This window comes from Oncorhynchus masou, chromosome 27, assembly GCF_036934945.1.
Source record: "Oncorhynchus masou masou isolate Uvic2021 chromosome 27, UVic_Omas_1.1, whole genome shotgun sequence".
Classification (NCBI taxonomy): domain Eukaryota; kingdom Metazoa; phylum Chordata; class Actinopteri; order Salmoniformes; family Salmonidae; genus Oncorhynchus; species Oncorhynchus masou.
Genome location: NC_088238.1, coordinates 39,436,834 through 39,461,953, shown reverse-complemented (window position 1 = coordinate 39,461,953; position 25,120 = coordinate 39,436,834). Strand labels below are relative to the sequence as shown.

Here is a 25,120-nt window from a genome sequence, read left to right as displayed (position 1 = left end):
AAGTTTCTGTAACCCAACCCTGATCTGTACTTCTCAACAACAACTTTGTCCCTGACCTGTTTGGAGAGCTCCTTGGTCTTCATAGTGCCGCTTGCTTGGTGGTGTTGCAGACTCTTTTGCCTTTCAGAACAGGTGTATATATATTGAGATCATGTTACACTTAGATTGCACGCAGGTGGTCTTAATTTAATTAATTATGTGTCTTCAGAAGGTAATTGGATGCACCAGATCTTATTTAGGGGCTTCATAGCAAAGGTGTTGAATACATATGCACGCACCACTTTTCCATTTAAAAATGTTTCTAATTTTTTTAAACGGAATTTTTTTTTTTCACTTCACCAATTTGGACTATGTTGTGTATGTCCGTTACATGAAATCCAAATAAAAATCCATTTAAATTACAGGTTGTAATGCAACAAAATAGGAAAAACACCAAGGGAGATGAATACTTTTTCAAAGCACTGTATGCGTGTCCAAACTTTTGACCGGTTCTGTACGTCTATGATAGATTCAGATTTGGTCCAGTCTGTGGACGTTAACATCAAGGCCAGGGTGAACTGACCGAATTTCAACTACTTTTCAACGTCCATGAACGTCCGGTGTCGGTCGGTACTCAGTGGGTGAGGGGGCTGGTTACAGTAAATGGAAAGAGAGGGAGCAAATGGGTAGGTGGCAGTAAGGGCTGGGAGAGGTGACCTTCACTGGAGAATGAGAGAGAAAGGCAGAGAGAGAGAGAGAGAGAGAGAGAGAGGGAGGGGTTGTCCAGACTCAGACTTTTTTAACACTCTTGGTTTAACTAGCAGATGACAGAAACAGAAAGAAAACAGTTATGTGCTGAACATAACAGTATGCAAGTGGGACGGAGGACAGTAGCAGGTGACCCAACTGGGGTTTGTGACTATTAAGATTTCCCATTGTAGCCAAATTCAGCTGCAGTAATTCCGTTACTGATTTTTACGTAAATCCGTTACCATTTTTGTAACATAATTACAAGTTTCAATCACTTAATAATTTATGAACAAAATGTATATAAGTAAAATCATTATAATTAATTGTTAGGTGTACCATTACGTGTTTAAACTTTCATTATCCTCCCTCCACATAAAGATACGTGGGTTTTAGGTAACAGAATTACAAGCCAATATTTCTTAGACTTGCAGAAGGTAAACAATTTCTCCAAAACGAAATGTGTGTTGATATTAGTTGGCAGGGGTCTTTACATTGAACATGATTGTTTTGATGTATTTCTGATACATTTGAAGACTTTTTCTAGTAGATGTTTCCTAAGTCCTTTTAGATGGAAATGCCCATAGGCTACTCCATAGAGAAAGACAGACAGATTGATATATAGGCCTAGATTGATTGATAGATATACAGTGGCGCAAAAAAGTATTTAGTCAGCCACCAATTGTGCAAGTTCTCCCACTTAAAAAGATGAGAGAGGCCTGTAATTTTCATAAAAGGTACACTTCAACTATGACAGACAAAATGAGAAAAAGAAATACAGAAAATCACATTGTAGAATTTTTAATGAATTTATTTGCAAATTATGGTGGAAAATAAATTATTTGGTCAATAACAAAAGTTTATCTCAATACTTTGTTATATACCCTTTCTTGGCAATGACAGAGGTCAAACGTTTTCTGTAAGTCTTCACAAGGCTTCCACACAATGTTGCTGGTATTTTGGCCCATTCCTCCATGCAGATCTCCTCTAGAGCAGTGATATTTTGGGGCTGTTGCTGGGCAACACGGACTTTCAACTCCCTCCAAAGATTTTCTATGGGGTTGAGATCTGGAGACTGGCTAGGCCACTCCAGGACCTTGAAATGTTTCTTACGAAGCCACTCCTTCCTTGCCCGGGCGGTGTGTTTGGGATCATTGTCATGCTGAAAGACCCAGCCATGTTTCATCTTCAATGCCCTTGCTGATGGAAGGAGGTTTTCACTCAAAATCTCATGATACATGGCCCCATTCATTCTTTCCTTTACACGGATCAGTTGTCCTGGTCCCTTTGCAGAAAAACAGCCCCAAAGCATGATGTTTCCACCCCCATGCTTCACAGCAGGTATGGTGTTCTTTGGATGCAACTCAGCATTCTTTGTCCTCCAAACATGACGATGAGTTCTATTTTTGTTTCATCTGACCATATGACATTCTCCCAATCTTCTTCTGGATCATCCAACTGCTCTCTAGCAAACTTCAGACGGGCCTGGAAATGTACTGGCTTAAGCAGGGGGACACGCCTGGCACTGCAGGATTTGAGTCCCTGGCGGCGTAGTGTGTTACTGATGGTAGGCTTTGTCCCAGCTCTCAGCATGCCATTCACTAGGTCCTCCCGTGTGGTTCTGGGATTTTTGCTCACCGTTCTTGTGATCATTTTGACCCCACGGGGTGAGATCTTGCGTGGAGCCCCAGATCGAGGGAGATTATCAGTGGTCTTGTATGTCTTCCATTTCCTAATAATTGCTCCCACAGTTGATTTCTTCAAACCAAGCTGCTTACCTATTGCAGATTCAATCTTCCCAGCCTGGTGCAGGTCTACAATTTTGTTTCTGGTGTCCTTTGACAACTCTTTGGTCTTGACCATAGTGGAGTTTGGAGTGTGACTGTTTGAGGTTGTGGACAGGTGTCTTTTATACTGATAACAAGTTCAAACAGGTGCCATTAATACAGGTAACAAGTGGAGGACAGAGGAGCCTCTTAAAGAAGACGTTACAGGTCTGTGAGAGCCAGAAATCCTGCTTGTTTGTAGGTGACCAAATACTTATTTTCCACCATAATTTGCAAATTAATTAATAAAAAATCCTACCATGTGATCTTCTGGATTTTTTTTTCTCATTTTGTTTGTCATAGTTGAAGTGTATCTATGATGAAAATTACAGGCCTCTCTCATCTTTTTAAGTGGGAGAACTTGCACAATTGGTGGCTGACTAAATACTTTTTTGCCCCACTGTATCTATACTTTTGATTAAAAGCGTGAGGGGGCCGCGCGCAACAACTTTTATTGCCCCTAGAATCGCTAAAAGACGCGCCCCAGAAAACATCACAGACTCACGTGAACACTTAAAATATCACAATGTTAGTTGGCGCGGTTGGCTGTGGTATAGACCATTCAACTTTACTGGCCGTAAAATTTGAACTAAACTTGAATAATCTTTACATTGTTCAATCGCTTATTGGCCGCCAGTTTCATATTGGAAATTATGTCATCAAAAGATGACATCATCCATTGGGCTAAAACAGAACTATTTTATAGCCCCCAGGGTCAACAGTTGTTGTTAATTGGTTTTGGGAAGCATGCTTATTTGTAGAACATCACGCTGGTTCTGTTCCCCAGGCCCCCACAGACCCAAATATATCTTCAATCATTCTACTACATGTTGATACGATCTAGATAAGCCCACTCTGTCATTTGCTGCAGCAACCGCTGTACTGGTTTGGCCTAATGGTATTTTCCTGATTGGGCGCCGCCCAGGACCCTGCCTGCCCATGTCTAGTAGTCTAGTATTTGTTGTGATGAGTAGGCAAGCTCATATTCAGATTCTATTTTATTCTAATCTACTCTACTCTCTCTACTCTGATCCATCTGATCCCGTAACCAGTTTTATCTTCAACGAAATAGGCCTATATTGGATAGCCAATAGACTATTTGTACAGTATAATGCATGGTTGCCTACCTCCAATACCGGCGTGTGTTTGTGCGTGTGTAAAGAGTCTGGTGGGTGAAACATTAGCCGTGTCAATCACGAAATGGAAAATTCCAGCGATTCCTGTGCCGCTCATCTTCCATGTCACCCAGAGTGACAGATTGGGGCGTGTTCCTCACTAAAGGCAAAGATGACTGCGCGTGTTTGTGTGTGCGTGAGCGAGTGTGTGCGTGCGTTTTGTGTGTTTGTGTGTGTGTGTGTGTGTGTGTGTGTGTGTGTGTGTGTGTGTGTGTGTGTGTGTGTGTGTGTGTGTGTGTGTGTGTGTGTGTGTGTGTGTGTGTGCGTGTGTGAGTGTGCAGACACACGAGCAATTGCGGCCCATCATGTGGAGTTTATATTTTTATGGCCCCCGTCAAAGTTCCCCATCCCTGATATAGATCAGCATCAGCATGGCCATTCATTACAAATGAACAAAGCTGAAATGATCCTAGATCTACATTACTGTACAGAAGTACTAGGCCACTGTCTCTCGCTATAAGGCTTATACAGTAGCTCTATTGCCTAACTTGTACTTTACAGTATAGTATACTAGTAGGCAAATATGAACCCATCCACAGTCTCTCAAAAGCAAGACAGTGGAACTACTAGACCGATGACTGTACAGTGATGTCACCAGTGCCATTGCTGCTAGTGGCACTTGATCTCTCGTGCAGTGTGTGTGTGTGTGTGTGTGGGGGGGGGGAGAATTAAGATCGCATGAAGGAAGACATACAGGAAAAGCTCTAAGAACACATAATGGAGCAGAAAGAGATGGATCGAGATAAAGGATGAGACAGGGGAAGGAAAGAGAAAGATGGAGAGACAGAAGTGTGGGTAGAGAATGGAGAGAGGATTAATAGGTCGAACAGGGAGTTTGCATTAGCAGAAAGAGCGATGGATGACGAGAAAAATGAGAAGAGAGTAAGGAAGAGAGAGTGCTAGTGGGAGATGACGAGAGAATCAGAGACGAGAGCGAGAGCGAGAGATGGACATGGTGAGGGAAGAGAGAAAGAGAGAGAGGGCGGAGGCGAAGAGACGGTGGAGTGAAAAGAGAAAGAGGCCGCGGCAGAGGAGGGCGAGAAAAAAAGGGAGGAAGAGAGAGAGGAGGAGGTAAAGAGATGGACAGAGAGGATGCAGTAGGTGGTGTGGGCCCAGTGTTTCCACAGCAACCAAGCCAGAGTTCACACTAAGGCTCAGGCAGAGAACGAGAGGGAGAGAGATGGCGAGAGAAAGGGAGTGACGGAGAGACGAAAGGAGAGAAAGAGATAGATCGACGCCTGAGAGAGGAGAGCGCGTACGCATAACGTATATATGACGGCGGTGTAAACCCCCACACTGAAACATATCCCCCTGTGAACTTCATACACAGATTCCAGGAGCTAATTCTAGAACGGACACCCCTCTCATTCCCCTCTCCCTCTTCACTCCCCCCCCCCCCGTCCTCCTTCTCCTCACCCCTCCCTCCCCCACTTCCGCCCCTCAGCTGTCCTTTCAGATATTAATAACTCAATTGAGACACCCAGGTTGTATCCCAAATAGCACCCTATTCCCCTACTTTTCACTAGAGCCCTATTGAGTTTTGATGAAACAGCGTACTAAATAGAAGGGCTGGGAATTGCCAGGGACCTCACGATACGATATTATCATGATACTTAGTTGTTGATACGATAATTATTGCGAGTCTCACGATTCTATATGTATTGTATGAAGGAAACATGTTGGTGCAGGTACAACTAGCGCAAAAATAAGGAATAGGATGCAATTTGGGAAGCAGTCCCCAGACCAGCCAACCTGTATCCTGTAGTCTTTCTTTGGCGCTCCCTAGTATCTACCCAGACACAGATGCATTCTCAAACACACATACACACACACACACACACACACACACACACACACACACACACACACACACACACACACACACACACACACACACACACACACACACACACACACACACACACACACACACACACACACACACACACACACACACACACACACACACACACACACACACACACACACACACACACACACACACACACACACAGTCTTACACACACATAAATCAAACACACACACACTCACACACTCTCTCACTCCTTCACCCCCATCCCCCCTTAAGTCAGTCCTCACTTAGCTCATCCTCCATTTGAGAAGAGTATAGGGTGTCCAGTCTACTGACTAGACATCATGAGTGTACTGTAGCCTGACCAGTGACCACACTCACGCACACACACACACACACACACACACACACACACACACACACTAGGGAGGGACACGGTTCATCTAAAATCCGAACGGACGTTGTCATTCGATTACTTGGAGTCAGTGTCTATTTTGACAATGAAAAAGCATTGTTTATAAATGAAATTAGATGATCCTTGTGACATTGTCACCTACAAGGATACTCCATGACATTTAAAATACCATGACATTTAAAATACCGTGACATTTCAAATATATCACCGTTGCTTTTAGCCAAAACTACAGATTGGTCAAGAGTCAAGATTTCTTTAATATTTTAACTGGATATCATGTTTTTTTCACAATATTAATGTCAAATGCCCATCCCTGACACACACACGCACACACGCACACACACACACAGTCAATAAGGCCTGTATTGTTTGCTGTGTGTGGTCTCATTCTAATGTCAATATCTTGAAATGGTTACGTGGATACCAATGGATTCTCTCAACGTGGTTCTCCTATGTCCTAATACGTACAGTATTATACACTGAGTATACAAAACATTAAGAACACTAGCCCTTTCAATGACAGACTGACCAGGTGAAAGCTATAATCCCTTATTGATGTCACTTGTTAAATCCAATTCAAACAGTGTAGTTGAAGGGGAGGAGACAGGTTTGGAAGGATTTTTAAGCCCGAGTCAATTGAGACATGGATTGTGCATGTGTGCCATGCAAGACAAAATATTTAAGTGTCTTTGAACGGGGTTATGGTAGTAGGTGCCAGGACCAACGGTGCTGGGTTTTCATGCTCAACAGTTTCCCGTATGTATCAAGAATGGCCCACTTACCAAAGGACATCCAGACAACTTGACACATCTGTGGGAAGCATTGGAGTTAACATGGGCCCCGACGAATTGAGGCTGTTCTGAGGTCAACAGGGGAAGGGAAGGTGTTCCAAATGTTTGGTATACTCAGTGTACTGTGTATACTGTATTGTATACATTGAGGTAGTTGAGTTTCCTTCAAGACTGAACATGGGCTATGTCCCAATTATCTCTCCTTCCTCCCAAAATGTGCATTTCCTCCTTCCTATCTGATATCTATCTACTGAAGTACGCACAGATCTACACACTCGAACCAAGCATTGATTCTAGGGATGAAAAAGACAACAGTGAATGCAGCTTACGTAAATTCTGCAGTGGCTACGGGTCGAGATCCTAATATGTCATTTCGTGCACTAATAATATCCAATAATCCACAAGGGAATATCAGTTTTCCTCCACTGAGATCAATGGATGCACACATCACTTATTAAACCTTTCTACAACACGCAATAATCATAGCATCAGTACATGGTCTCGCCTTCCACATTAGATACTCATGTAATGATTATACTTCCGAAAAGTGTTCTCGTAAGTCACAACGTCCCAGCTCTGTTCGTTGCAGGTTGGCGGGAGTCCCTTGAAATGGATTATTTCCAATGTCCCACCGTTTAGTGGCGATAGGGAGTGTCGTTTTTTAGATTCCTGAATGTGGTGGGGGAAGGGGAGTGGGTCCTTTCTTGTCTTTTCGTCTCTGCCATTGGCAGGCAGTTGCAGACAGGTAGTTTGATAAACTGCATTGGCCTTTGGATTGTAAACTAGTGATTTGGTCATATGACATGAAAATAGAGCTTATTGGACCATGCACACTAGTGGTGGGTTTGGCGTTGGAAAACAAAAGCATCAGTTGAAAAGTACCTCATACCTACCGTAAAATACAGTGGTGGATCTTTGATGTTATGGGGCTAATTTGCTTCCACTGATCCTGGGGTCCTTGTTAAAGTACCTGGATATTTTAGAGAAAGAAAAAAGTACTAATCAAAATTCACAAAGAAATGGTTAATTGATCACAAAATTCTACACTTTGCAATGGCCATCTCAGTCTCCAGACTTGAACCCCATTGAAAACCTGTGGTTTGGAAAGATTCTGTATGGAGGAATGGTCTAAGATCCCCCCCCCCCCCCCCAACGTGTTCTCCAACCTCATAAAAGTCTTAGAAAAAGTCATTATCCTCGCAATGAGAGGGTGCAAGATTATTGAACGCAGGGGTTGCAATCATTTTGACTGCTATTTTTTTAAATATACACTGCTGTTCAAAAGCCTCCCACTCCTCTTTCTATTCTGGTTAGGGCCAGTTTGCGCAGTTCTGTGAAGGGAGTAGTACACTGCATTGTGCGAGATCTTCAGTTTCTTGGCAATTTCTCACATGGAATAGCCTTCATTTCTCAGAACAAGAATAGACTGATGAGTTTCAGAAGAAAATGATTTGTTTCTGGCCATTTTGAGCCTGTAATCCAACCCACAAATGCTGATGCTCCAGATACTCAACTAGTCTAAAGAAGGCCAGTTTTATTGCTTCTTTAATCAGCACAACAGTTTTCAGCTGTGCTAACATAATTGCAAAAGTGTTTTCTAATGATCAATTAGCCTTATAAAATAATTAACTTGGGTTAGCTAACACAACGTGCCATTGGAACACAGGAGTGATTGTTGCTGATAATGGGCATATGTAGATACCTATGTAGATATTACATAAAAAATCTGCAATTTCCAGCTACAACAGTCATTTACAACATTAACAATGTCTACACTGTATTTCTGATCAATTTGATGTTATTTTAATGGACAGAAAATGTGCTTGTCTTCTCAAAAAACAAGTGACCCCAAACATTTGAATGGTAGTGTATACAGTGCCTTGCGAAAGTATTCGGCCCCCTTGAACTTTGCGACCTTTTGCCACATTTCAGGCTTCAAACATAAAGATATAAAACTGTATTTTTTTGTGAAGAATCAAAAACAAGTGTGACACAATCATGAAGTGGAACGACATTTATTGGATATTTCAAACTTTTTTAACAAATCAAAAACGGAAAAATTGGGCGTGCAAAATTATTCAGCCCCTTTACTTTCAGTGCAGCAAACTCTCTCCAGAAGTTCAGTGAGGATCTCTGAATGATCCAATGTTGACCTAAATGACTAATGATGATAAATACAATCCACCTGTGTGTAATCAAGTCTCCGTATAAATGCACCTGCACTGTGATAGTCTCAGAGGTCCGTTAAAAGCGCAGAGAGCATCATGAAGAACAAGGAACACACCAGGCAGGTCCGAGATACTGTTGTGAAGAAGTTTAAAGCCGGATTTGGATACAAAAGATTTCCCAAGCTTTAAACATCCCAAGGAGCACTGTGCAAGCGATAATATTGAAATGGAAGGAGTATCAGACCACTGCAAATCTACCAAGACCTGGCCGTCCCTCTAAACTTTCAGCTCATACAAGGAGAAGACTGATCAGAGATGCAGCCAAGAGGCCCATGATCACTCTGGATGAACTGCAGAGATCTACAGCTGAGGTGGGAGACTCTGTCCATAGGACAACAATCAGTCGTATATTGCACAAATCTGGCCTTTATGGAAGAGTGGCAAGAAGAAAGCCATTTCTTAAAGATATCCATAAAAAGTGTTGTTTAAAGTTTGCCACAAGCCACCTGGGAGACACACCAAACATGTGGAAGAAGGTGCTCTGGTCAGATGAAACCAAAATTGAACTTTTTGGCAACAATGCAAAACGTTATGTTTGGCGTAAAAGCAACACAGCTCATCAGCCTGAACACACCATACCCACTGTCAAACATGGTGGTGGCAGCATCATGGTTTGGGCCTGCTTTTCTTCAGCAGGGACAGGGAAGATGGTTAAAATTGATGGGAAGATGGATGGAGCCAAATACAGGACCATTCTGGAAGAAAACCTGATGGAGTCTGCAAAAGACCTGAGACTGAGACGGAGATTTGTCTTTCAACAAGACAATGATCCAAAACATAAAGCAAAATCTACAATGGAATGGTTCAAAAATAAACATATCCAGGTGTTAGAATGGCCAAGTCAAAGTCCAGACCTGAATCCAATCGAGAATCTGTGGAAAGAACTGAAAACTGCTGTTCACAAAGGCTCTCCATCCAACCTCACTGAGCTCGAGCTGTTTTGCAAGGAGGAATGGGAAAAAATTTCAGTCTCTCGATGTGCAAAACTGATAGAGACATACCGCAAGCGACTTACAGCTGTAATCGCAGCAAAAGGTGGCGCAACAAAGTAGTAACTTAAGGGGGCTGAATAATTTTGCACGCCCAATTTTTCAGTTTTTGATTTGTTAAAAAAGTTTGAAATATCCAATAAATGTCGTTCCACTTCATGATTGTGTCGCACTTGTTGTTGTTCTTCACAAAAAAATACAGTTTTATATCTTTATGTTTGAAGCCTGAAATGTGGCAAAAGGTCGCAAAGTTCAAGGGGGCCGAATACTTTCGCAAGGCACTGTATCATTTTTACTTTGTTAAACAAAATCTATTTCTCTGATTAATTGTAAAAAAGTATATAATTTCCCAATGTTTTGAGCACACAATATAGCTCAGTATTAGTATTATTTACTTTATGCAGGCTTTTTTTGCTTGTCTTTATCAAGGGTGCCAATCATTTTGGACCTGACTGGATGTGATTATGCCATATAAGCGTACAGTTGGCCTGCATGAGAAGAGGATGCATTGTTTGTGTGTGTCTGTGACTGTTTGTGTGGATGTGTGTGTGTGTCTGTGACTGTTTGTGTGGATGTGTGTGTGTGTGTGTGTGTGTGTGTGTGTGTGTGTGTGTGTGTGTGTGTGTGTGTGTGTGTGTGTGTGTGTGTGTGTGTGTGTGTGTGTGTGTGTGTGTGTGTGTGTGTGTGTGTGTGCATTCGTGTGTGTGTGTGTGCATTCGTGTGTGTGTGTGTGTGCATGCGTGCATTCGTGTGTGCGTGTGTGTGAGAGAGGATCGGGAGAGAGGTGACACCTCCAAAAATAGAACAACATACAGCGAAGAGAAAGAGAACCGAAATAGTACACACACACACACACACACACACACACACACACACACACACACACACACACACACACACACACACACACACACACACACAGCTGCAGTGAAAGTCATGTACCCCTATCTGTGACTCCCAAACTAATCCTGTCACTATGGCAACCACGCATCGCAAAAACAAGAACAACAACTTACAACCTCACAGGTTTGTGTGTGTGTGAGTGCATGTTAGCGCTTGCATGGCTGTGTGTGTGTGTGTTTTTCAGAGATCCTTACAGTCATATCAGCACAGTTGGTTTGGTTAATTAGATTCCTTTGACTATAGGGTGCTTTGTGGTGTAGAGTGTCCTTCAATATTTAATATTGCTTAAGTTCTTTCCTTTCCTTCGCCGCTTGTCCTCTAAACCCGACCTCACGCCGTTGCTTAGTAAATACCTGCTAGGGTAAATACCTGCTTAGTAAATACCTGCTAGGGTAAATACCTGCTTAGTAAATACCTGCTAGGGTAAATACCTGCTTAGTAAATACCTGCTAGGGTAAATTCCTGCTTAGTAAATACCTGCTAGGGTAAATACCTGCTTAGTAAATACCTGCTAGGGTAAATTCCAGCTTAGTAAATACCTGCTAGGGTAAATTCCTGCTTAGTAAATACCTGCTAGGGTAAATACCTGCTTAGTAAATACCTGCTAGGGTAAATTCCAGCTTAGTAAATACCTGCTAGGGTAAATACCTGCTTAGTAAATACCTGCTAGGGTAAATTCCTGCTTAGTAAATGCCTGTTAGGGTAAATACCTGCTTAGTAAATACCTGCTAGGGTAAATTCCTGCTTAGTAAATACCTGCTAGGGTAAATACCTGCTTAGTAAATACCTGCTAGGGTAAATACCTGCTTAGTAAATACCTGCTAGGGTAAATTCCAGCTTAGTAAATACCTCTTAGGGTAAATACCTGCTTAGTAAATACATGCTTAGTAAATATCTGCTTAGTAAATACTATCAAGCCCCACTGTTTTTTTCCTCAAGCTCTCCCTCTTTCCAACACGCATCTCCCTTTCTTTCTCCATATATATCTGCTTGTATTTATATCCCCTTTTCTCTCTCTCTATCTTCCTCTCTCCTTTGTGTCATCTGTTCTCTGTCACTCTCTTTCTCCTAATCACGTTCCCTCTCTCTCTCTCTCGCTCTCCCCCTCCCTCTGCTCCTCTCTCCTACAGATTTGAGGGACTCCAGACAGAACAGAGACCACACACCTCCGACTACCTAACATCAGAACCAAGAGGTCCACAATCAGCAAACAACAGCAACAGCGCCATGCATACCTCCATCGTCTTCCTCCTCCCCTTCTTTCTCCTCTCTCTCCTCGCCTCCTCTTCTTCTTCCCAGAGTGACTCTCCGGAACTCGTCGTCGCCACGCGGGCAGGACGTGTCCGCGGCGTCCGCCTACCGACGCCGGACCGGAGTCACGTGACCGCTTTCCTCGGAATCCCATTCGCGGAGCCCCCACTGGGCAAGAAGCGCTTCCGAAAGGCGGAGCCCAAGAAGCCATGGTCGGACTTGTTCGAAGCTAGCTCCTACCCCAACGCCTGCTACCAGTTCGTTGACACCTCTTTCCCCGGGTTCCAGGGAAGCGAGATGTGGAACCCCAACAGGTTTACATTTCTTTTACGTTGACATTTTCCAGGTTTCCAAGATCAGAAACTCTTAAGAGGTCTATGGTTTTAGACATCCTTTGTTTGGGTTCCAAATTGCGCTCTATTCCCTATTTAGTGCACTACTTTTGACCAGAGGAGTATACTACAAATCAGGTTTGAGGAGTTAGCAAGGTAACTTTAATTTAGGATAACCCGTACCACGAAAGTGACTCACCTTTTAGCAAGGCATTTCTCAATGGCAACAAATCCTTCTGATAACCTTGCTCCGGGACAGGCTAACTCAGGGCTAACTTAATTTATCCCGAATTAAGTAACTGAGCCACGAATTGAGGACCAATGAAATCAGGTTCCCTCCCTCTCGCAAAGATTGCATCATCATCCCCTTCATTTGAGAAAGATGACTGATTCAATATTGTATTCATCAAATGTTTTTTTGTGTATAAAAAATTGCCATGCATCTCATTGGGGTGGCAGGGTAGCCTAGTGGTTAGAGCATTAGACTAGGAAAGGTTGCAAGTTCAAATCCCCGAGCTGACAAGGTACAAATCTGTTGTTCTGCCCCTGAACAGGCAGTTAACCCACTGTTCCTAGGCTGTCATTCTTAACTGACTTGCCAAGTTAAATAAAGGTTAAAACATTTTTTTGCACGTTTAGTAATGACAGAATGCATTTGAAACGTCATGCATAACATAATACAGTAGATGTATAATAGGTGGGGAAAAAAATATTATTGTGTATTGATAAGCACACCAAATACGGCCTTAACAATAGGTAATAACAAAAAGACAGCACTTCTAAAAGTCTATTTCACACCGTAGCCTGCAGAATTTGCAAGATAACTTTTCCTTCATTTTGATTTTGGCACAAATGAAAATGTGTCCCTCACTCGGCCCGTGGATTGATGTTTCAGCATTGTCTCAGTTGAAGAGTTGAGCTTTCGATTAGCCAACTGCGACATGAACGCACAGTTACAAACCTAGCTCGAGCAGGCTCAAGTAAGAGTTGCGCCATCAATATCCACCTTCGTAGTACGGATATAGCCTGATCTTTAATGTGACAATAACTGAAGCTGGCTAACTTCATAAAAACCTGACTAGATCTAGCTTGCTAGATTGGACTCTGGTTGACTCTGGTTGGACTCTGGTTGAACTCTGGTTGGACTCTGGTTGAACTCTGGTTGAAAGTAATGCACTATGTAGGGAATAGGGTGCCATTTGGGATGCATTTTATTTAACTTTTGTGTTATTAATCTATTTTATTGCTACTTGTTTGCTTTTACTTCATTTCCTTATTTTACTTTAAAGTATGTTTGCGATTTTAAATGCACTTCAACCCTTGTGTGGTGTTCATGTTGTTGTTATTCACCCAATGTTTGCGGTCTGATGGACCCACAACATTATTGGGTTTTAAAACAATAGAGCCAGAACGACCGATGTAAAAATACTGAGATGTTGACTGATATCAATTACAAGCCATATAGAGAGCATACATGGTTATTATTTGCCATTTACCTCTGCTAGATCACATTTATCAATAAAAAACGCTATTTGCGGAATAAAGACATGGGCGGAATATATCATGTTTATCTTGAACAAATATAAACGAAACAAGATTTTCATCAATATCGATGTTTAATTGCTTTGAACTGAACAAATTGGAAAGATACATTTTACATACATTATTGTATGGAAATGATAAATGAGCCCCATTGAACAAGTTAAGGCCGGTCTACACACCACATGAGGGACAGAGTTTTGCTGTGTGTGTGTGTTGCAAATGTATTTCTTGCACTTGATGCATGTGTACTGCGTCTTCCTGTCCTTCTTGGGTCCACACACATCGCAGCGCTTCTTCTTGTTGCTACCGGCTGCAATCTAGAATGATGAAAACACTTAGTTCAAGAATTTTGCTAACATCTCACTCACTCACATGTATAGTTACAGCAGGCCAAGGTAGGAGAGTCAGACACACACACATGCAACAACATCACTCACACTTACTTCCAGTATTGGAGTTGTTGATACTGTGGGTCGAACGGATGGGGCACCAGCATGGCTGCAGAAGCTGGGGTCCTTGGGATATGTTGCCCCCTCTGGATTGGAGGTCTTACCAATTCCTTCCTCGAGAAAGAGCCGTCTCCTCTGGAGCTTCCCTCTGTTCCAATCTGGGTTGAATGCCATCCAGATGACAAAAGAGTTGTACGCCAAGATGTACATCATGTTGAATAATATCATAAGTGGCCAGTGTAGGGTTCTTCTTTTGCAGCTGAAGCCAGTCACCAGCTTGTCTAAATTATCCACCCCTGAGGGCCTCCCGGGTGGGGCAGTGGTCTACGGCACTGCATCGCAGTGCTAGCTGTGCCGCTAGAGATTCTGGGTTTGAGCCCAGGCTCTGCCACAGCCAGCCGCGACTGGGAGGCCCATGGGGCGGCGCACAATTGGCCCAGTGTCATCCGGGTTAGGGAGGGTTTGGCCGGCAGGGATATCCTCGTCTCATCGCACACTAGCGACTCCTGTGGCGGGCCGGGCGCAGTGCACGCTGACCAGGTTGCTAGGTGTACGGTGTTTCCTCCGACTCATTGATGTGGCTAGCTTCCGGGTTGGATGTGCGTTGCGTCAAGAAGCAGTGCGGCTAGGTTGTGTTTCGGAGGACGCATGGCTCTCGACCTTCACCTCTCCTGAGTACGTAAGGGAGTTGCAGCAAAGAGACAAGACAGTAGACACTAACAATTGAGGAGAAAAAGGGAAAAATAAATACATTAAAAAAATAATTCTCCACCCTTCCTTTTGTGGCATTGTAATCCATTATGATTTTTGGTTTTTGATGTTCCTGGCCACAGATTCTCCCATCCCTATGCAGCGTACTCATGAGTACCACATGTTTGCCTTTCTTTGGCACATAGGACACTAGGGATGTGTCGGTCCAAAACACAAACTTAGAGGAATTGATAGGCTTGTTCAGTGTATTCAACAGCTGAGGTTGCAGCTCTGGCTTGTTTTTTTGTACTGTTCCTACCATCGTCAGCTTCCTCTTGAGGAGCTTCTGTCCCAGCTTGTGCAAAGTAAAAAAGTTATTGCATTTGATGTTGTCCTGTGTCACGTCCAGGACATCCCGCATCCCTTGGTTCTTCTCAGGGGCTCCTCCATCTGGCTTCCCCGTAAACACTTGCTAGTTCCACGCATATGATGAAGCAGCATCACAGGCAGCCCAGATCTTGATTCCATATTTTGCGGGTTTAGATGGTATGTACTGCCTGAAGGGGCAACGGCACCAAAATGGCATAAGCTGCTCATCAACAGAAATGTTGGGCCCAGGATTGTAAAACAGGAAGGCAGTAGACCCACTTGTCCCACACTGACTTGATTGCACCTAGCGTGTCTCTCTGCCGCCGAGCTGGTTTGGTGTCACGGTTATCGAAGCGGATAATCCCTGAAATAATTTGGACGTTTTCCAGAGACATTGTTGCCAGGAAAGGTTCTCTGCCAGTTTCTGCATCCCACAGGGATTCTGTGGATTCCCCATTGGATCTGAAAACACCAGCAAGGATAAGAACCCCAAACTATACATGTAAATGACTTTGGTCCATCTCTTTCCATCTCTCTCCAAAAACACACACCTTCCCTCCAAATTAGTGCAGTCCAGAATGATTTTCTGGATGGTGTCTGAGATGAACCGTCCAAAAGAAGACTTTATGTCCTGCACATGAGTAACCGCCATCCGCGTCAACCCTGGTTGCATCCTTATCACATTGGCAGCCATGTGGGGTGGCTCATTCCTTGGGCAAGAAGACCATTCAATTTCCCAATTTTTTAACATCCATATATCTCCTCCTGCAGGCTGCTGATGAGCTGGTTGCTGACGGGCTGGTCCTAGGGCTGGCTGCTGACGGGCTGGTCCTGGGGCTGGCTGAGGGTCAATCTCATCCTCTTCTTCCAACTCACTGTCAGACTCCGAATTGGCAGAGACATGATCCTCATATTCTGAAAATTCTTCATCTTCCAAAGTGGAAGATGTTCCTTCCACACTAGTTGAGCCGAGATCCTTTTTGCCATACTGATTGATTGTGGTAATGAGCCACACATGCAAAGCTTTTTATTTGCTATGTCCCTCCCCCAATTTGCACCTGGCTGGGGTACAGTGTGAAAAATACAGATTTTTTTTTTACAATGTATTGAAATAATGTATTGTAATAACATTGTGCAGGTTCCCGCAAGACATTGTGTAGTTTCACACTAAAAAGGGTAAAGAGTCCAAGAAAAGCAGGAGACAGGGAGACAGGCAGAGAGACAGACAGGTTCTTGGTGCTATGTTGAAACAGCAGGCCCAGGGAGGAGGAAGACAGAGTGAAGGCACACAGCAAACATTTTTGTTTCATTTTTACTTGTTTTCACCTACACACACACTTTTATTACCCCCGGGTCCAGTGGACCCGAACACCACATATGTAATATAAATGTGTAGGGGGGTGCATAGTGTGCACTCAATGAAAATGTGTTAATGAGCCAAGGCAAATGAGTCTCAGGTTTAGTAAACATTGAAAATGGGTCCCACTGACCCGAACACCACAGAAGGGTTAAATAAAGTTTGATTTCATTTGAAAAAAGTTTTGTTATACCAGGTGGTAGCTAGATGTTTACAAACTAAAGTTTGATTTCATTCCAACAGGGAGATGAGCGAGGACTGCCTCTACCTCAATATCTGGGTCCCCACCTCCACCAGACCTCACAACCTCACCGTGATGGTATGGATCTACGGAGGAGGGTTCTACAGGTAGGTAGTCCAGTGGGCTAAGGAGCTTGACCTGAAGCCGGAAGGTAACCAGTTCGAAATGCAGGCAGGGCACTGGAAGAAAGGAGGGAATTAATCTGTATCTGGAAAGTGAAAGGCTTTCACATCCCAGCAGCATTTCACAAGCACTTAACCATACAACATGCTCTCCATCCAGGGATGCTGCACTGCGGCTAGGACCCTGTGCTCTTTTCAAGTTTGTGTGTATGCATGAAGGTGCTATCTGGGGGTATTGAGCAGGAAACGCATTTTCATTGTTCGCTGTAACATGGACAATAAAGTTGTATTGTATTGTTCTACAGCGGATCATCGTCCCTGGATGTGTACGACGGGCGCTACCTGGCTCACTCGGAGAAGGTGGTGGTGGTTTCCATGAACTACCGCATCGGGGCCTTTGGGTTCCTGGCTCTCCACGGCTCCTCAGAGGCCCCTGGGAACGTGGGGCTCTTAGACCAACGCATGGCCCTCCAGTGGGTCCAGGATAACATACACTTCTTCGGGGGCAACCCCAAACAGGTAATGATAATAAAGAGGAAATGTGTGTGTCAGCAAGCTTGTGCGCTCTATAAATTCAATATTATTGTTATTAACTACTACTACTCGTAGGTGACCATCTTTGGGGAGAGTGCCGGAGCAGTCTCTGTTGGGATGCACCTCCTGTCACCCGACAGTCGACCCACCTTCACCCGAGCTATCCTCCAGAGTGGAGCCCCCAACTGCCCCTGGGCCACTGTTACGCCAGCTGAAGCCCACCGGAGGGCCGTCATGTTGGGGAAGCTCGTCGGGTGCCCCTCGGGGGGTAACGATACGGAGCTGGTGGACTGTCTTCGCAACAAGCCCCCGCAGGAGCTCATTGACCAGGAGTGGCAGGTACATTCATTTATTACATTTATGTTTAGGTTTAAGTCTTACATTTATGTTTACTTTTAGAGTTACGTTTGACATTTAAATGTGCATTTCCATAGCATTTCCGTGTACATTTATGTTTTACGTTCACATTTAACATATGTTAAATGTAAGGAATGTGTTTTCAATTATTTATCTGGTTAAATTAAGGTGAAATAAATACATTTTGTTTTGTCTTCTCAGGTCATGCCGTGGTCTGCCATCTTCCGTTTCTCCTTTGTGCCCGTCATCGACGGCGTGGTCCTTCCAGACAACCCCGAGGCCATGCTCAGCTCAGGCAACTTCAAGGACACCCAAATCCTGCTGGGGGTCAACCAGGATGAGGGGTCCTTCTTCCTCCTCTATGGAGCCCCTGGCTTCAGCAAGGTACGTGAGGAGAGAGAGGGGATGGTGTATTTGGGGGGGGGGCTACATATGTGCATTTGTGTGTGTGTGTGCCTGGTGTGTGTTTCTCTGTGTGTGCATTTGTAGCGTGGGTGTGTGTGTTTGTACATTCATGCCTGTTTTGTGTTTGTGTGTGTGTGTGTTCCACTGTCACTGATACAATTTCACACAAACCTTCCATTGACTCCCCATAGGACAACGAGTCACTGATCTCGCGCGAGGACTTCCTGGAAAGCGTGAAACTGAGCGTTCCGCATGCAAATGAGATCGGCCAGGAGGCTGTGGTTCTGCAGGTAAGTAGCCCAGCCGGTTAAGGAGGTGGACCTGTAGCTGAAAGGTGGCCAGTTCGAATCCTGGTTGGGCCATGTGCTGGAAAGAAAAGGGGAATTGATATGGCAAGCTAGAAGACAGATTTTAGTTGTTCGCTGTGACATATGGACTAATAAAGTTGTATCAATCAGGGCTACCACAGCACAGAGCACACTCCACTTGCATGGCAGTTCAGTTTTACATGCCCTCTTGAGGGCAATCGGGTAACCACTAATGTCTGACCATGTATTGTGTTACAGTACTTTGTGACAACCGTGGATGTACAAGTGATTGTATATAATAAATATGATTGATTAATACAGTTGTATTGTGTTGCAGTATACTGACTGGTTTGATGAGAATAACGGGGTGAAGAACCGTGATGCCCTGGACGATGTGGTCGGAGATCATAATGTCATCTGCCCCCTGCAGCACTTCGCCAGGAGCTATGCCCAGTTTCACTCTAACCAGGGTGCCAACAATGGGCAACCAGCGGGCAATGCAGGGTCCACGGCGAAGGATGGGAACTCACAAGGTAAGAATGGTTCACGAGTGTTTTTCAAAGACGTTATATCATGTCATACAATGGTGCTCAAAAGGAATAACACAAGTTTGAAGTTTGTTCAAACCAAAAGTCGAACTCAAAGTCCTGCGTCAATATTCCATGCCAATGTCTCTCCTATCCTGTTGTTGTTCCCAGGTGGAGTGTACCTGTTTGAGACATATACAACGCTAGAGTGGGGATACATGTTCTATTTTATTCTATGCTCTATTCCAAACTCTCTAGGTGGAGTGTACCTGTTGGAGACATATACAACTCTAGAGTGGGGATACATGTTCTATTTTATTCTATGCTCTATTCCAAACTCTCTAGGTGGAGTGTACCTGTACCTGTTTGACCACCGTGCGTCTAACCTGGCGTGGCCTGAGTGGATGGGCGTTATCCATGGTTACGAGATAGAGTTTGTGTTTGGCATGCCGCTTGAGAAGAGACTGAACTACACAGCCGAGGAGGAGAAACTGAGCCGACGCATGATGAGATACTGGGCCAACTTCGCACGCACCGGGTAAGACGGGGGGTGGGGGGGGGGGGTGGATAGAGAAATGGGTATGGGTTGGTGTGTGTGTCTTTCGAAGCACACTGAAATTGAATCTATTCTCTCTCTTTCTGTCTCCCACCCTCTCCACCTTTCTCTCTCTCCAGTAACCCCAATATCAACTTTGATGGCAGTGTGGATAGCAGGCGGAAGTGGCCCCAGTTCACCAACAGTGAACAAAAACACGTGGGTCTGAACACGGAATCCATGAAGATCCACAAGGGCCTGCGGAATCAGCTGTGTGCATTCTGGAACCGCTTCCTGCCACGCCTCCTCAACATCACCGGTAATAGAGTTACACACCCACACACACACACTACAATGACACAATCTGGACCTCTAACAGCACATTAAGGACATCAAAGCAATGCTCATGACAGTACAACCATACTGTCGACGTCATTTCCTCATATTCTTCCCTCCGCTTAGATTTTACAACCAAATATGGTTGTAATCACAATTATTTGGAAGGGAGATTCATTATTAAACTCAATATTTGGTCATTAAATGATTTATACAGAGGGTTAATGGCTGGAAATATTCGAAGAGAGCTAGCTGCAGCTTACAGTCTTTTACAGGGAAAAAGGCTCAATCAACCAACAGAACTTTAAAAAAATAACTGAGAGAAAGAGATGGTGTGATTTGCTTGGTTTTGCAATGGAAAGTTGTGCATGGTCAGTAAAGCGCATAGCACACACTACAGTAGCTACAACACTTCCCTGCTAAACTGACCCAGGGTCAGATTGGATGAAGAAGGATAGGACTGTTGCTTCCAAAATGGCACCCTATTCCTTATATAGTGCTTTACTTTTGACCGTAGCCCATGGGCCCGTAGCCATGGCGCCGTGATGGCGAAGTTATCTGAGAGCTTCTGCAAAAAATATTGTGCATATTTAGTTGATTTTCGTGTTGTTGTTGTTTGGGGTGTGTTTGATAACGTATTACATTTTTATCTAATATACAGTATCTAGTTGCCTTACCTTGAGAGCGCTAGCAGAATTGATGGCAGATCGATTTGTTTAGTTTGCTAAACTCGCTAGCTAGCTATAGCTAACTGTCTACTGCATTCAAAAGATGCTTTCAAGTTTCAACGTTTATTTACCACCAAATGATACGACAGGTGTAAAACAGTACAGTGATATTCTTACCTTGAGAGCACTTTCCCAACAATGTAGTGATAATCATAATATAGATAATGATAGAAGATGGAATAAAAAATGAAAATAAAACCACACAAGAACTACGATGTGAGTTAAAGAAACAAGAGAATGTAAGTACAGTGCATTCGGAATGTATTCAGACCCTTGACTTTTTCCACATTTTGCTACATTAGCCTTATTCTAAATTGTGTTAAATTGTTTTTTTCCTCATCAATCTACAAACAATACTCCATAATGACAAAGCAAAAACAGGTTTTTAGTAAATGTAGCAATTTTATGTCACATTTACATAAGTATTCAGACCCTTTACTCAGTACTTTGTTGAAGCACCTTTGTCAGTGTATATATTTTCTTGGGTATGACACTACAAGCTTGGCACACCTGTATTTGGGGAGTTTTTTCCCATTCTTCTCTGCAGATCCTCTCAAGCTCTGTCAGGTTGGATGGGGAGCGTCGCTGCACAGCTATTTTCAGGTCTCTCCAGAGATGTTTGATCGGGTTCAAGTCCAGGCTCTGGCTGATCCACTCGAGGACATTCAGAGACTTGTTCTGAAGCCACTCCTGCGTTGTCTTGGCTGTGTGCTTAGAGTCGTTGTACTGTTGGAAGGTGAACCTTCGCCCCAGTCTAAGGTCCTGAGTGCTCTGGAGCAGGTTTTCATCAAGGATCTCTCTCTAATTTGCTCCATTCATCTTACCATTGATCCTGACACCCGGTCCCTGCCTCTGAAAAACGTCCTCACAGCATAATGCTGGCACCACAATGCTTCACCGTAGGGATGGTGCCAGTTTCCTCCAGACGTGACGCTTGACATTCAGGCCAAAGAGTTGGTTTCATCAGACTAGGGAATCTTGTTTCCCATGGTCTGAGAGTCCTTTAGGTGCCTTTTGGCAAGCTCCAAGCAGGTTGTCATGTGTCTTTTACTGAGGAGTGGCTTCTGTCTGGCCACTCTACCATAAAGGCCTGATTGGCGGAGTGCTGCAGAGATGGTTGTCCTTCTGGAAGGTTCTCCCATCTCCACAGTGGAACTCTAGAGCTCTGCCAGAGTGACCATCTGGTTTTTGATCACCTTCCTGACCAAGGCCCTTCTCCCCTGATTGCTCAGTTTGGCCTGGCGGCCAGCTCTAGAAAGAACCTTGGTGGTTCCAAACTTCTTCTACTTAAGAATGGTGGAGGACACTGTGTTCTTGGGGACATCCGATGCTGCATACATTTTTTGGTACCCTTCACTAGATCTGTGCCTCGACACAATCCTGTCTTGGAGCTCTATGGACAAATCCTTCGACTTCGTGGCTTGTTTTTTTTGCTCTGACATGCACTGTCAACTTTGGGAACTTATATAGACAGGTGCGCGCCTTTCCAAATCATGTCCAATCAATTGAATTTACCACAGGTGGACTCCAATAAAGTTGTAGAAACATCTCAAGGACGACCAATGGAAGCAGGATGCACCTGAGCTCAATGTCGAGTCTCATAGCAAAGCGTATGAATACTTATGTACATAAGGTAGTTCAGTTATTTATTTATTTCTAAAAACCTGTTTTCGCTTTGTGATTATGGGGTATTGTGTGTAGATTGATGAGAGGGAAAAATTGTTTAATTAATATTATAATAAGGCTGTTACGTAACAAAATGTGGAAAAATGGAAGGGGTCTGAATATTTTCTGAATGCACTGTATATACAGGTTAGTGTCAGTACCTTATTCAATGTGAGTAGTTGAGGAGGGTTTATACATAAAAAGTAATAAAAAGTGACCCAAGATGGGTGAACAATAGGTTGAACAATAGGTTGAGACTTCCACTGCACTAGAGTCTGCACACCATGTAGGATATACATGTATCAGAGTTGAAAAGAGTCTGGTGGCTGGAATATATAAATACCTATGGTAATATACTATTGGTAATATATACTTGTAAAAAGGAGTAATAGTGACCAGTGGTCAGCCCGTCAGGAAGTCCAGGGTCCAGTTGCAGAGGGAGGTGTTTAGTCCCAGGGTCTCGAGCTTGGAGGGCACTATGTTGTTGAACTCTGATCTGTAGTCGATGAACAGCATTCTCACATACTGTAGGTATTCCTCTTGTCCCGGTGGTAGAGGGCAGTGTGAAGTTCAATTGAGATTGCATCATCTGTAGATCTGTTGGGGTGGTATGCAAATTGGCAGGTAGCCTTAGAGTTCTTGGAAAGAGGAATGATGGTGGTCAGCTTGAGACGTGGGGATTACAGTCTGGGACAAGGAGAGGTCGAAAATAAACATGAAGGTGCCTACCAGGTGGTCTGCGAATGCTCTGAGAATTCGTCCTGGAATCCCTTTCGGCCCTTGCAAGTGTTGATCAGAATCAGAAACCTTACTCACGTCAGCCTCGTAGAGCGAAATCGCCCAGTCCTCTGGGACGGCGGGAACCGTCGTGCACGGATCGGTGTTGTTTTTGTCGAAACGTGCATAAAATGCATTGAGTTCACGTGCATAAAATGCATTGAATTGGAATAAAAATCGCTGGCAACAAGAAAAGCAGCCTCCAGGTGCATTGTTTCCTGCATGTTTATAGCCTTGTACAGTTTATTAAGTGCCAACTTGTTGTTGTTGTTGTCCTGAGGTGGAATATGTACATCAGTCACGATAACAGATAACTCTCTTATGAGGTAGAAGGGTCGGTATTTGACAATCAGGTATAGCAAGATGGGTGAACAATAGGTTGAGACTTCCACTGCACTAGAGTCTGCACACCATCTGTTGTTGATGAAGAGACATACCCCTCCCCCTCTGGATTTCCCTGTATCCAATGACCTGTCTGCTCGAAGAATGGAGAATCCATCGAGTTGGATAGCCATGCAGGGTATCTTGTCCAAAAGCCATGTTTCAGAAAAACAGAGAATATTGCAGTTACGAGAGTCCCGTTGATAGCAAATCCACGATCGGATGTCATCTTATTATTAAGTGGCCAATAGAATGGAGGGAAGTGGTGTCCGGTTTTCCCTTTGCCTTAGTCTCAACAGGACGCACGATCTCTTGCCTCGTTTTCGCTCGTGTTTCCTCTTGGGTAGCCCGAAGATTGGATCGGAGGTACATAAGGAGCCCAGGGCGGATGAGTCAAAGTTGATGCCGAAATTGAGGGTAGTAACTACCGATTTGATATTCAAACGTTTTTTTGTCGATCATATGAAATGATAGCAGATACATTTAGTGCAAGAAAAGTAACGATAAACACAAAAATTGTCACAAAATAGCGAAGTTGGGTCGGAGCGCTCAAGGCGGCAGCCATACAGTAAGCCTCACCTTGCATAAAATCATTCAGCACCGGCTTCTAGTTTCAGCCACCCAAAGTGAGAGGACTGAAGTGTGGAGATGGCAGAAGGCTCCCTCTTAGTGAGGGTGACTTAATACACTGGACTGATGTGTGGTGAGCCCTTTCGGCAGCAGAAGAAACAGTGGGAAGAAGTGGGTGCTACACATTGCTAGTGGAGGAGTCGTCCAGTTTCCACAGAGAGCTGAGGATTGAGAACGTCAGGACGTCTAGTCAACTCCAAGCAAAGCCATCACCATTATCAAACCCGTCCCTCCCTAGTACCATTCAACTCGACTACAAGAATAGAGGCCTTCAGCAAGAAGAGCAGGCACCATCCGAACCTGTCAAAAGTACTTTTTTTTTCTTCTTGAATTAACTTTTATCACCTTTTCTGATTTTGCCATTTTACTGCAATTCAGCTTTAAGCTGTGAATGTGTACAATACAGGCTAATGATCAATACATAGACTATCAGATCAGAAAATGTTAGACTTAGCCAAAAAGGTTAGCAGGGTGAAGGGAATCACGGAATTCCTCTGGTCCCTCCACGCCATCTCTAGTTCTATTTCTCTTCTATGACATCACCACTGCCTAGGCCTTATTTAGCTCATTCTAGGGCCTTGTGCTTTTTCTCTGTTCTCTCCAAACTTAGACCTTTTTTTCTATTTTTGACTTCACCATCCACTCTCCTTTCAATCTGAATTCCCTTATCTTTTTGCTAATATAATTTTATCTCACAACTTGTTTTATTTATATATAT

At 43.8% G+C, this 25,120-nt stretch overlaps 1 protein-coding gene across 2 annotated transcripts in view; it reads left to right on the top strand.

Annotated features, from left to right (window-relative positions):
• Positions 1-25,120, top strand: part of ache (acetylcholinesterase (Yt blood group)) — a 35,225-nt gene that overhangs the window by 5,409 nt on the left and 4,696 nt on the right. For both annotated transcript variants that reach the window (XM_064940171.1, XM_064940172.1), the window contains exons 2-10: positions 11,997-12,431; positions 17,100-17,204; positions 17,525-17,738; positions 17,829-18,092; positions 18,312-18,494; positions 18,707-18,805; positions 19,161-19,356; positions 19,696-19,888; positions 20,026-20,204. In XM_064940171.1, the coding sequence (XP_064796243.1) occupies positions 12,094-12,431; positions 17,100-17,204; positions 17,525-17,738; positions 17,829-18,092; positions 18,312-18,494; positions 18,707-18,805; positions 19,161-19,356; positions 19,696-19,888; positions 20,026-20,204 (1,771 nt within the window). In that variant the 5' untranslated portion in view covers positions 11,997-12,093. The remainder of the gene's footprint in view (positions 1-11,996; positions 12,432-17,099; positions 17,205-17,524; positions 17,739-17,828; positions 18,093-18,311; positions 18,495-18,706; positions 18,806-19,160; positions 19,357-19,695; positions 19,889-20,025; positions 20,205-25,120) is intronic.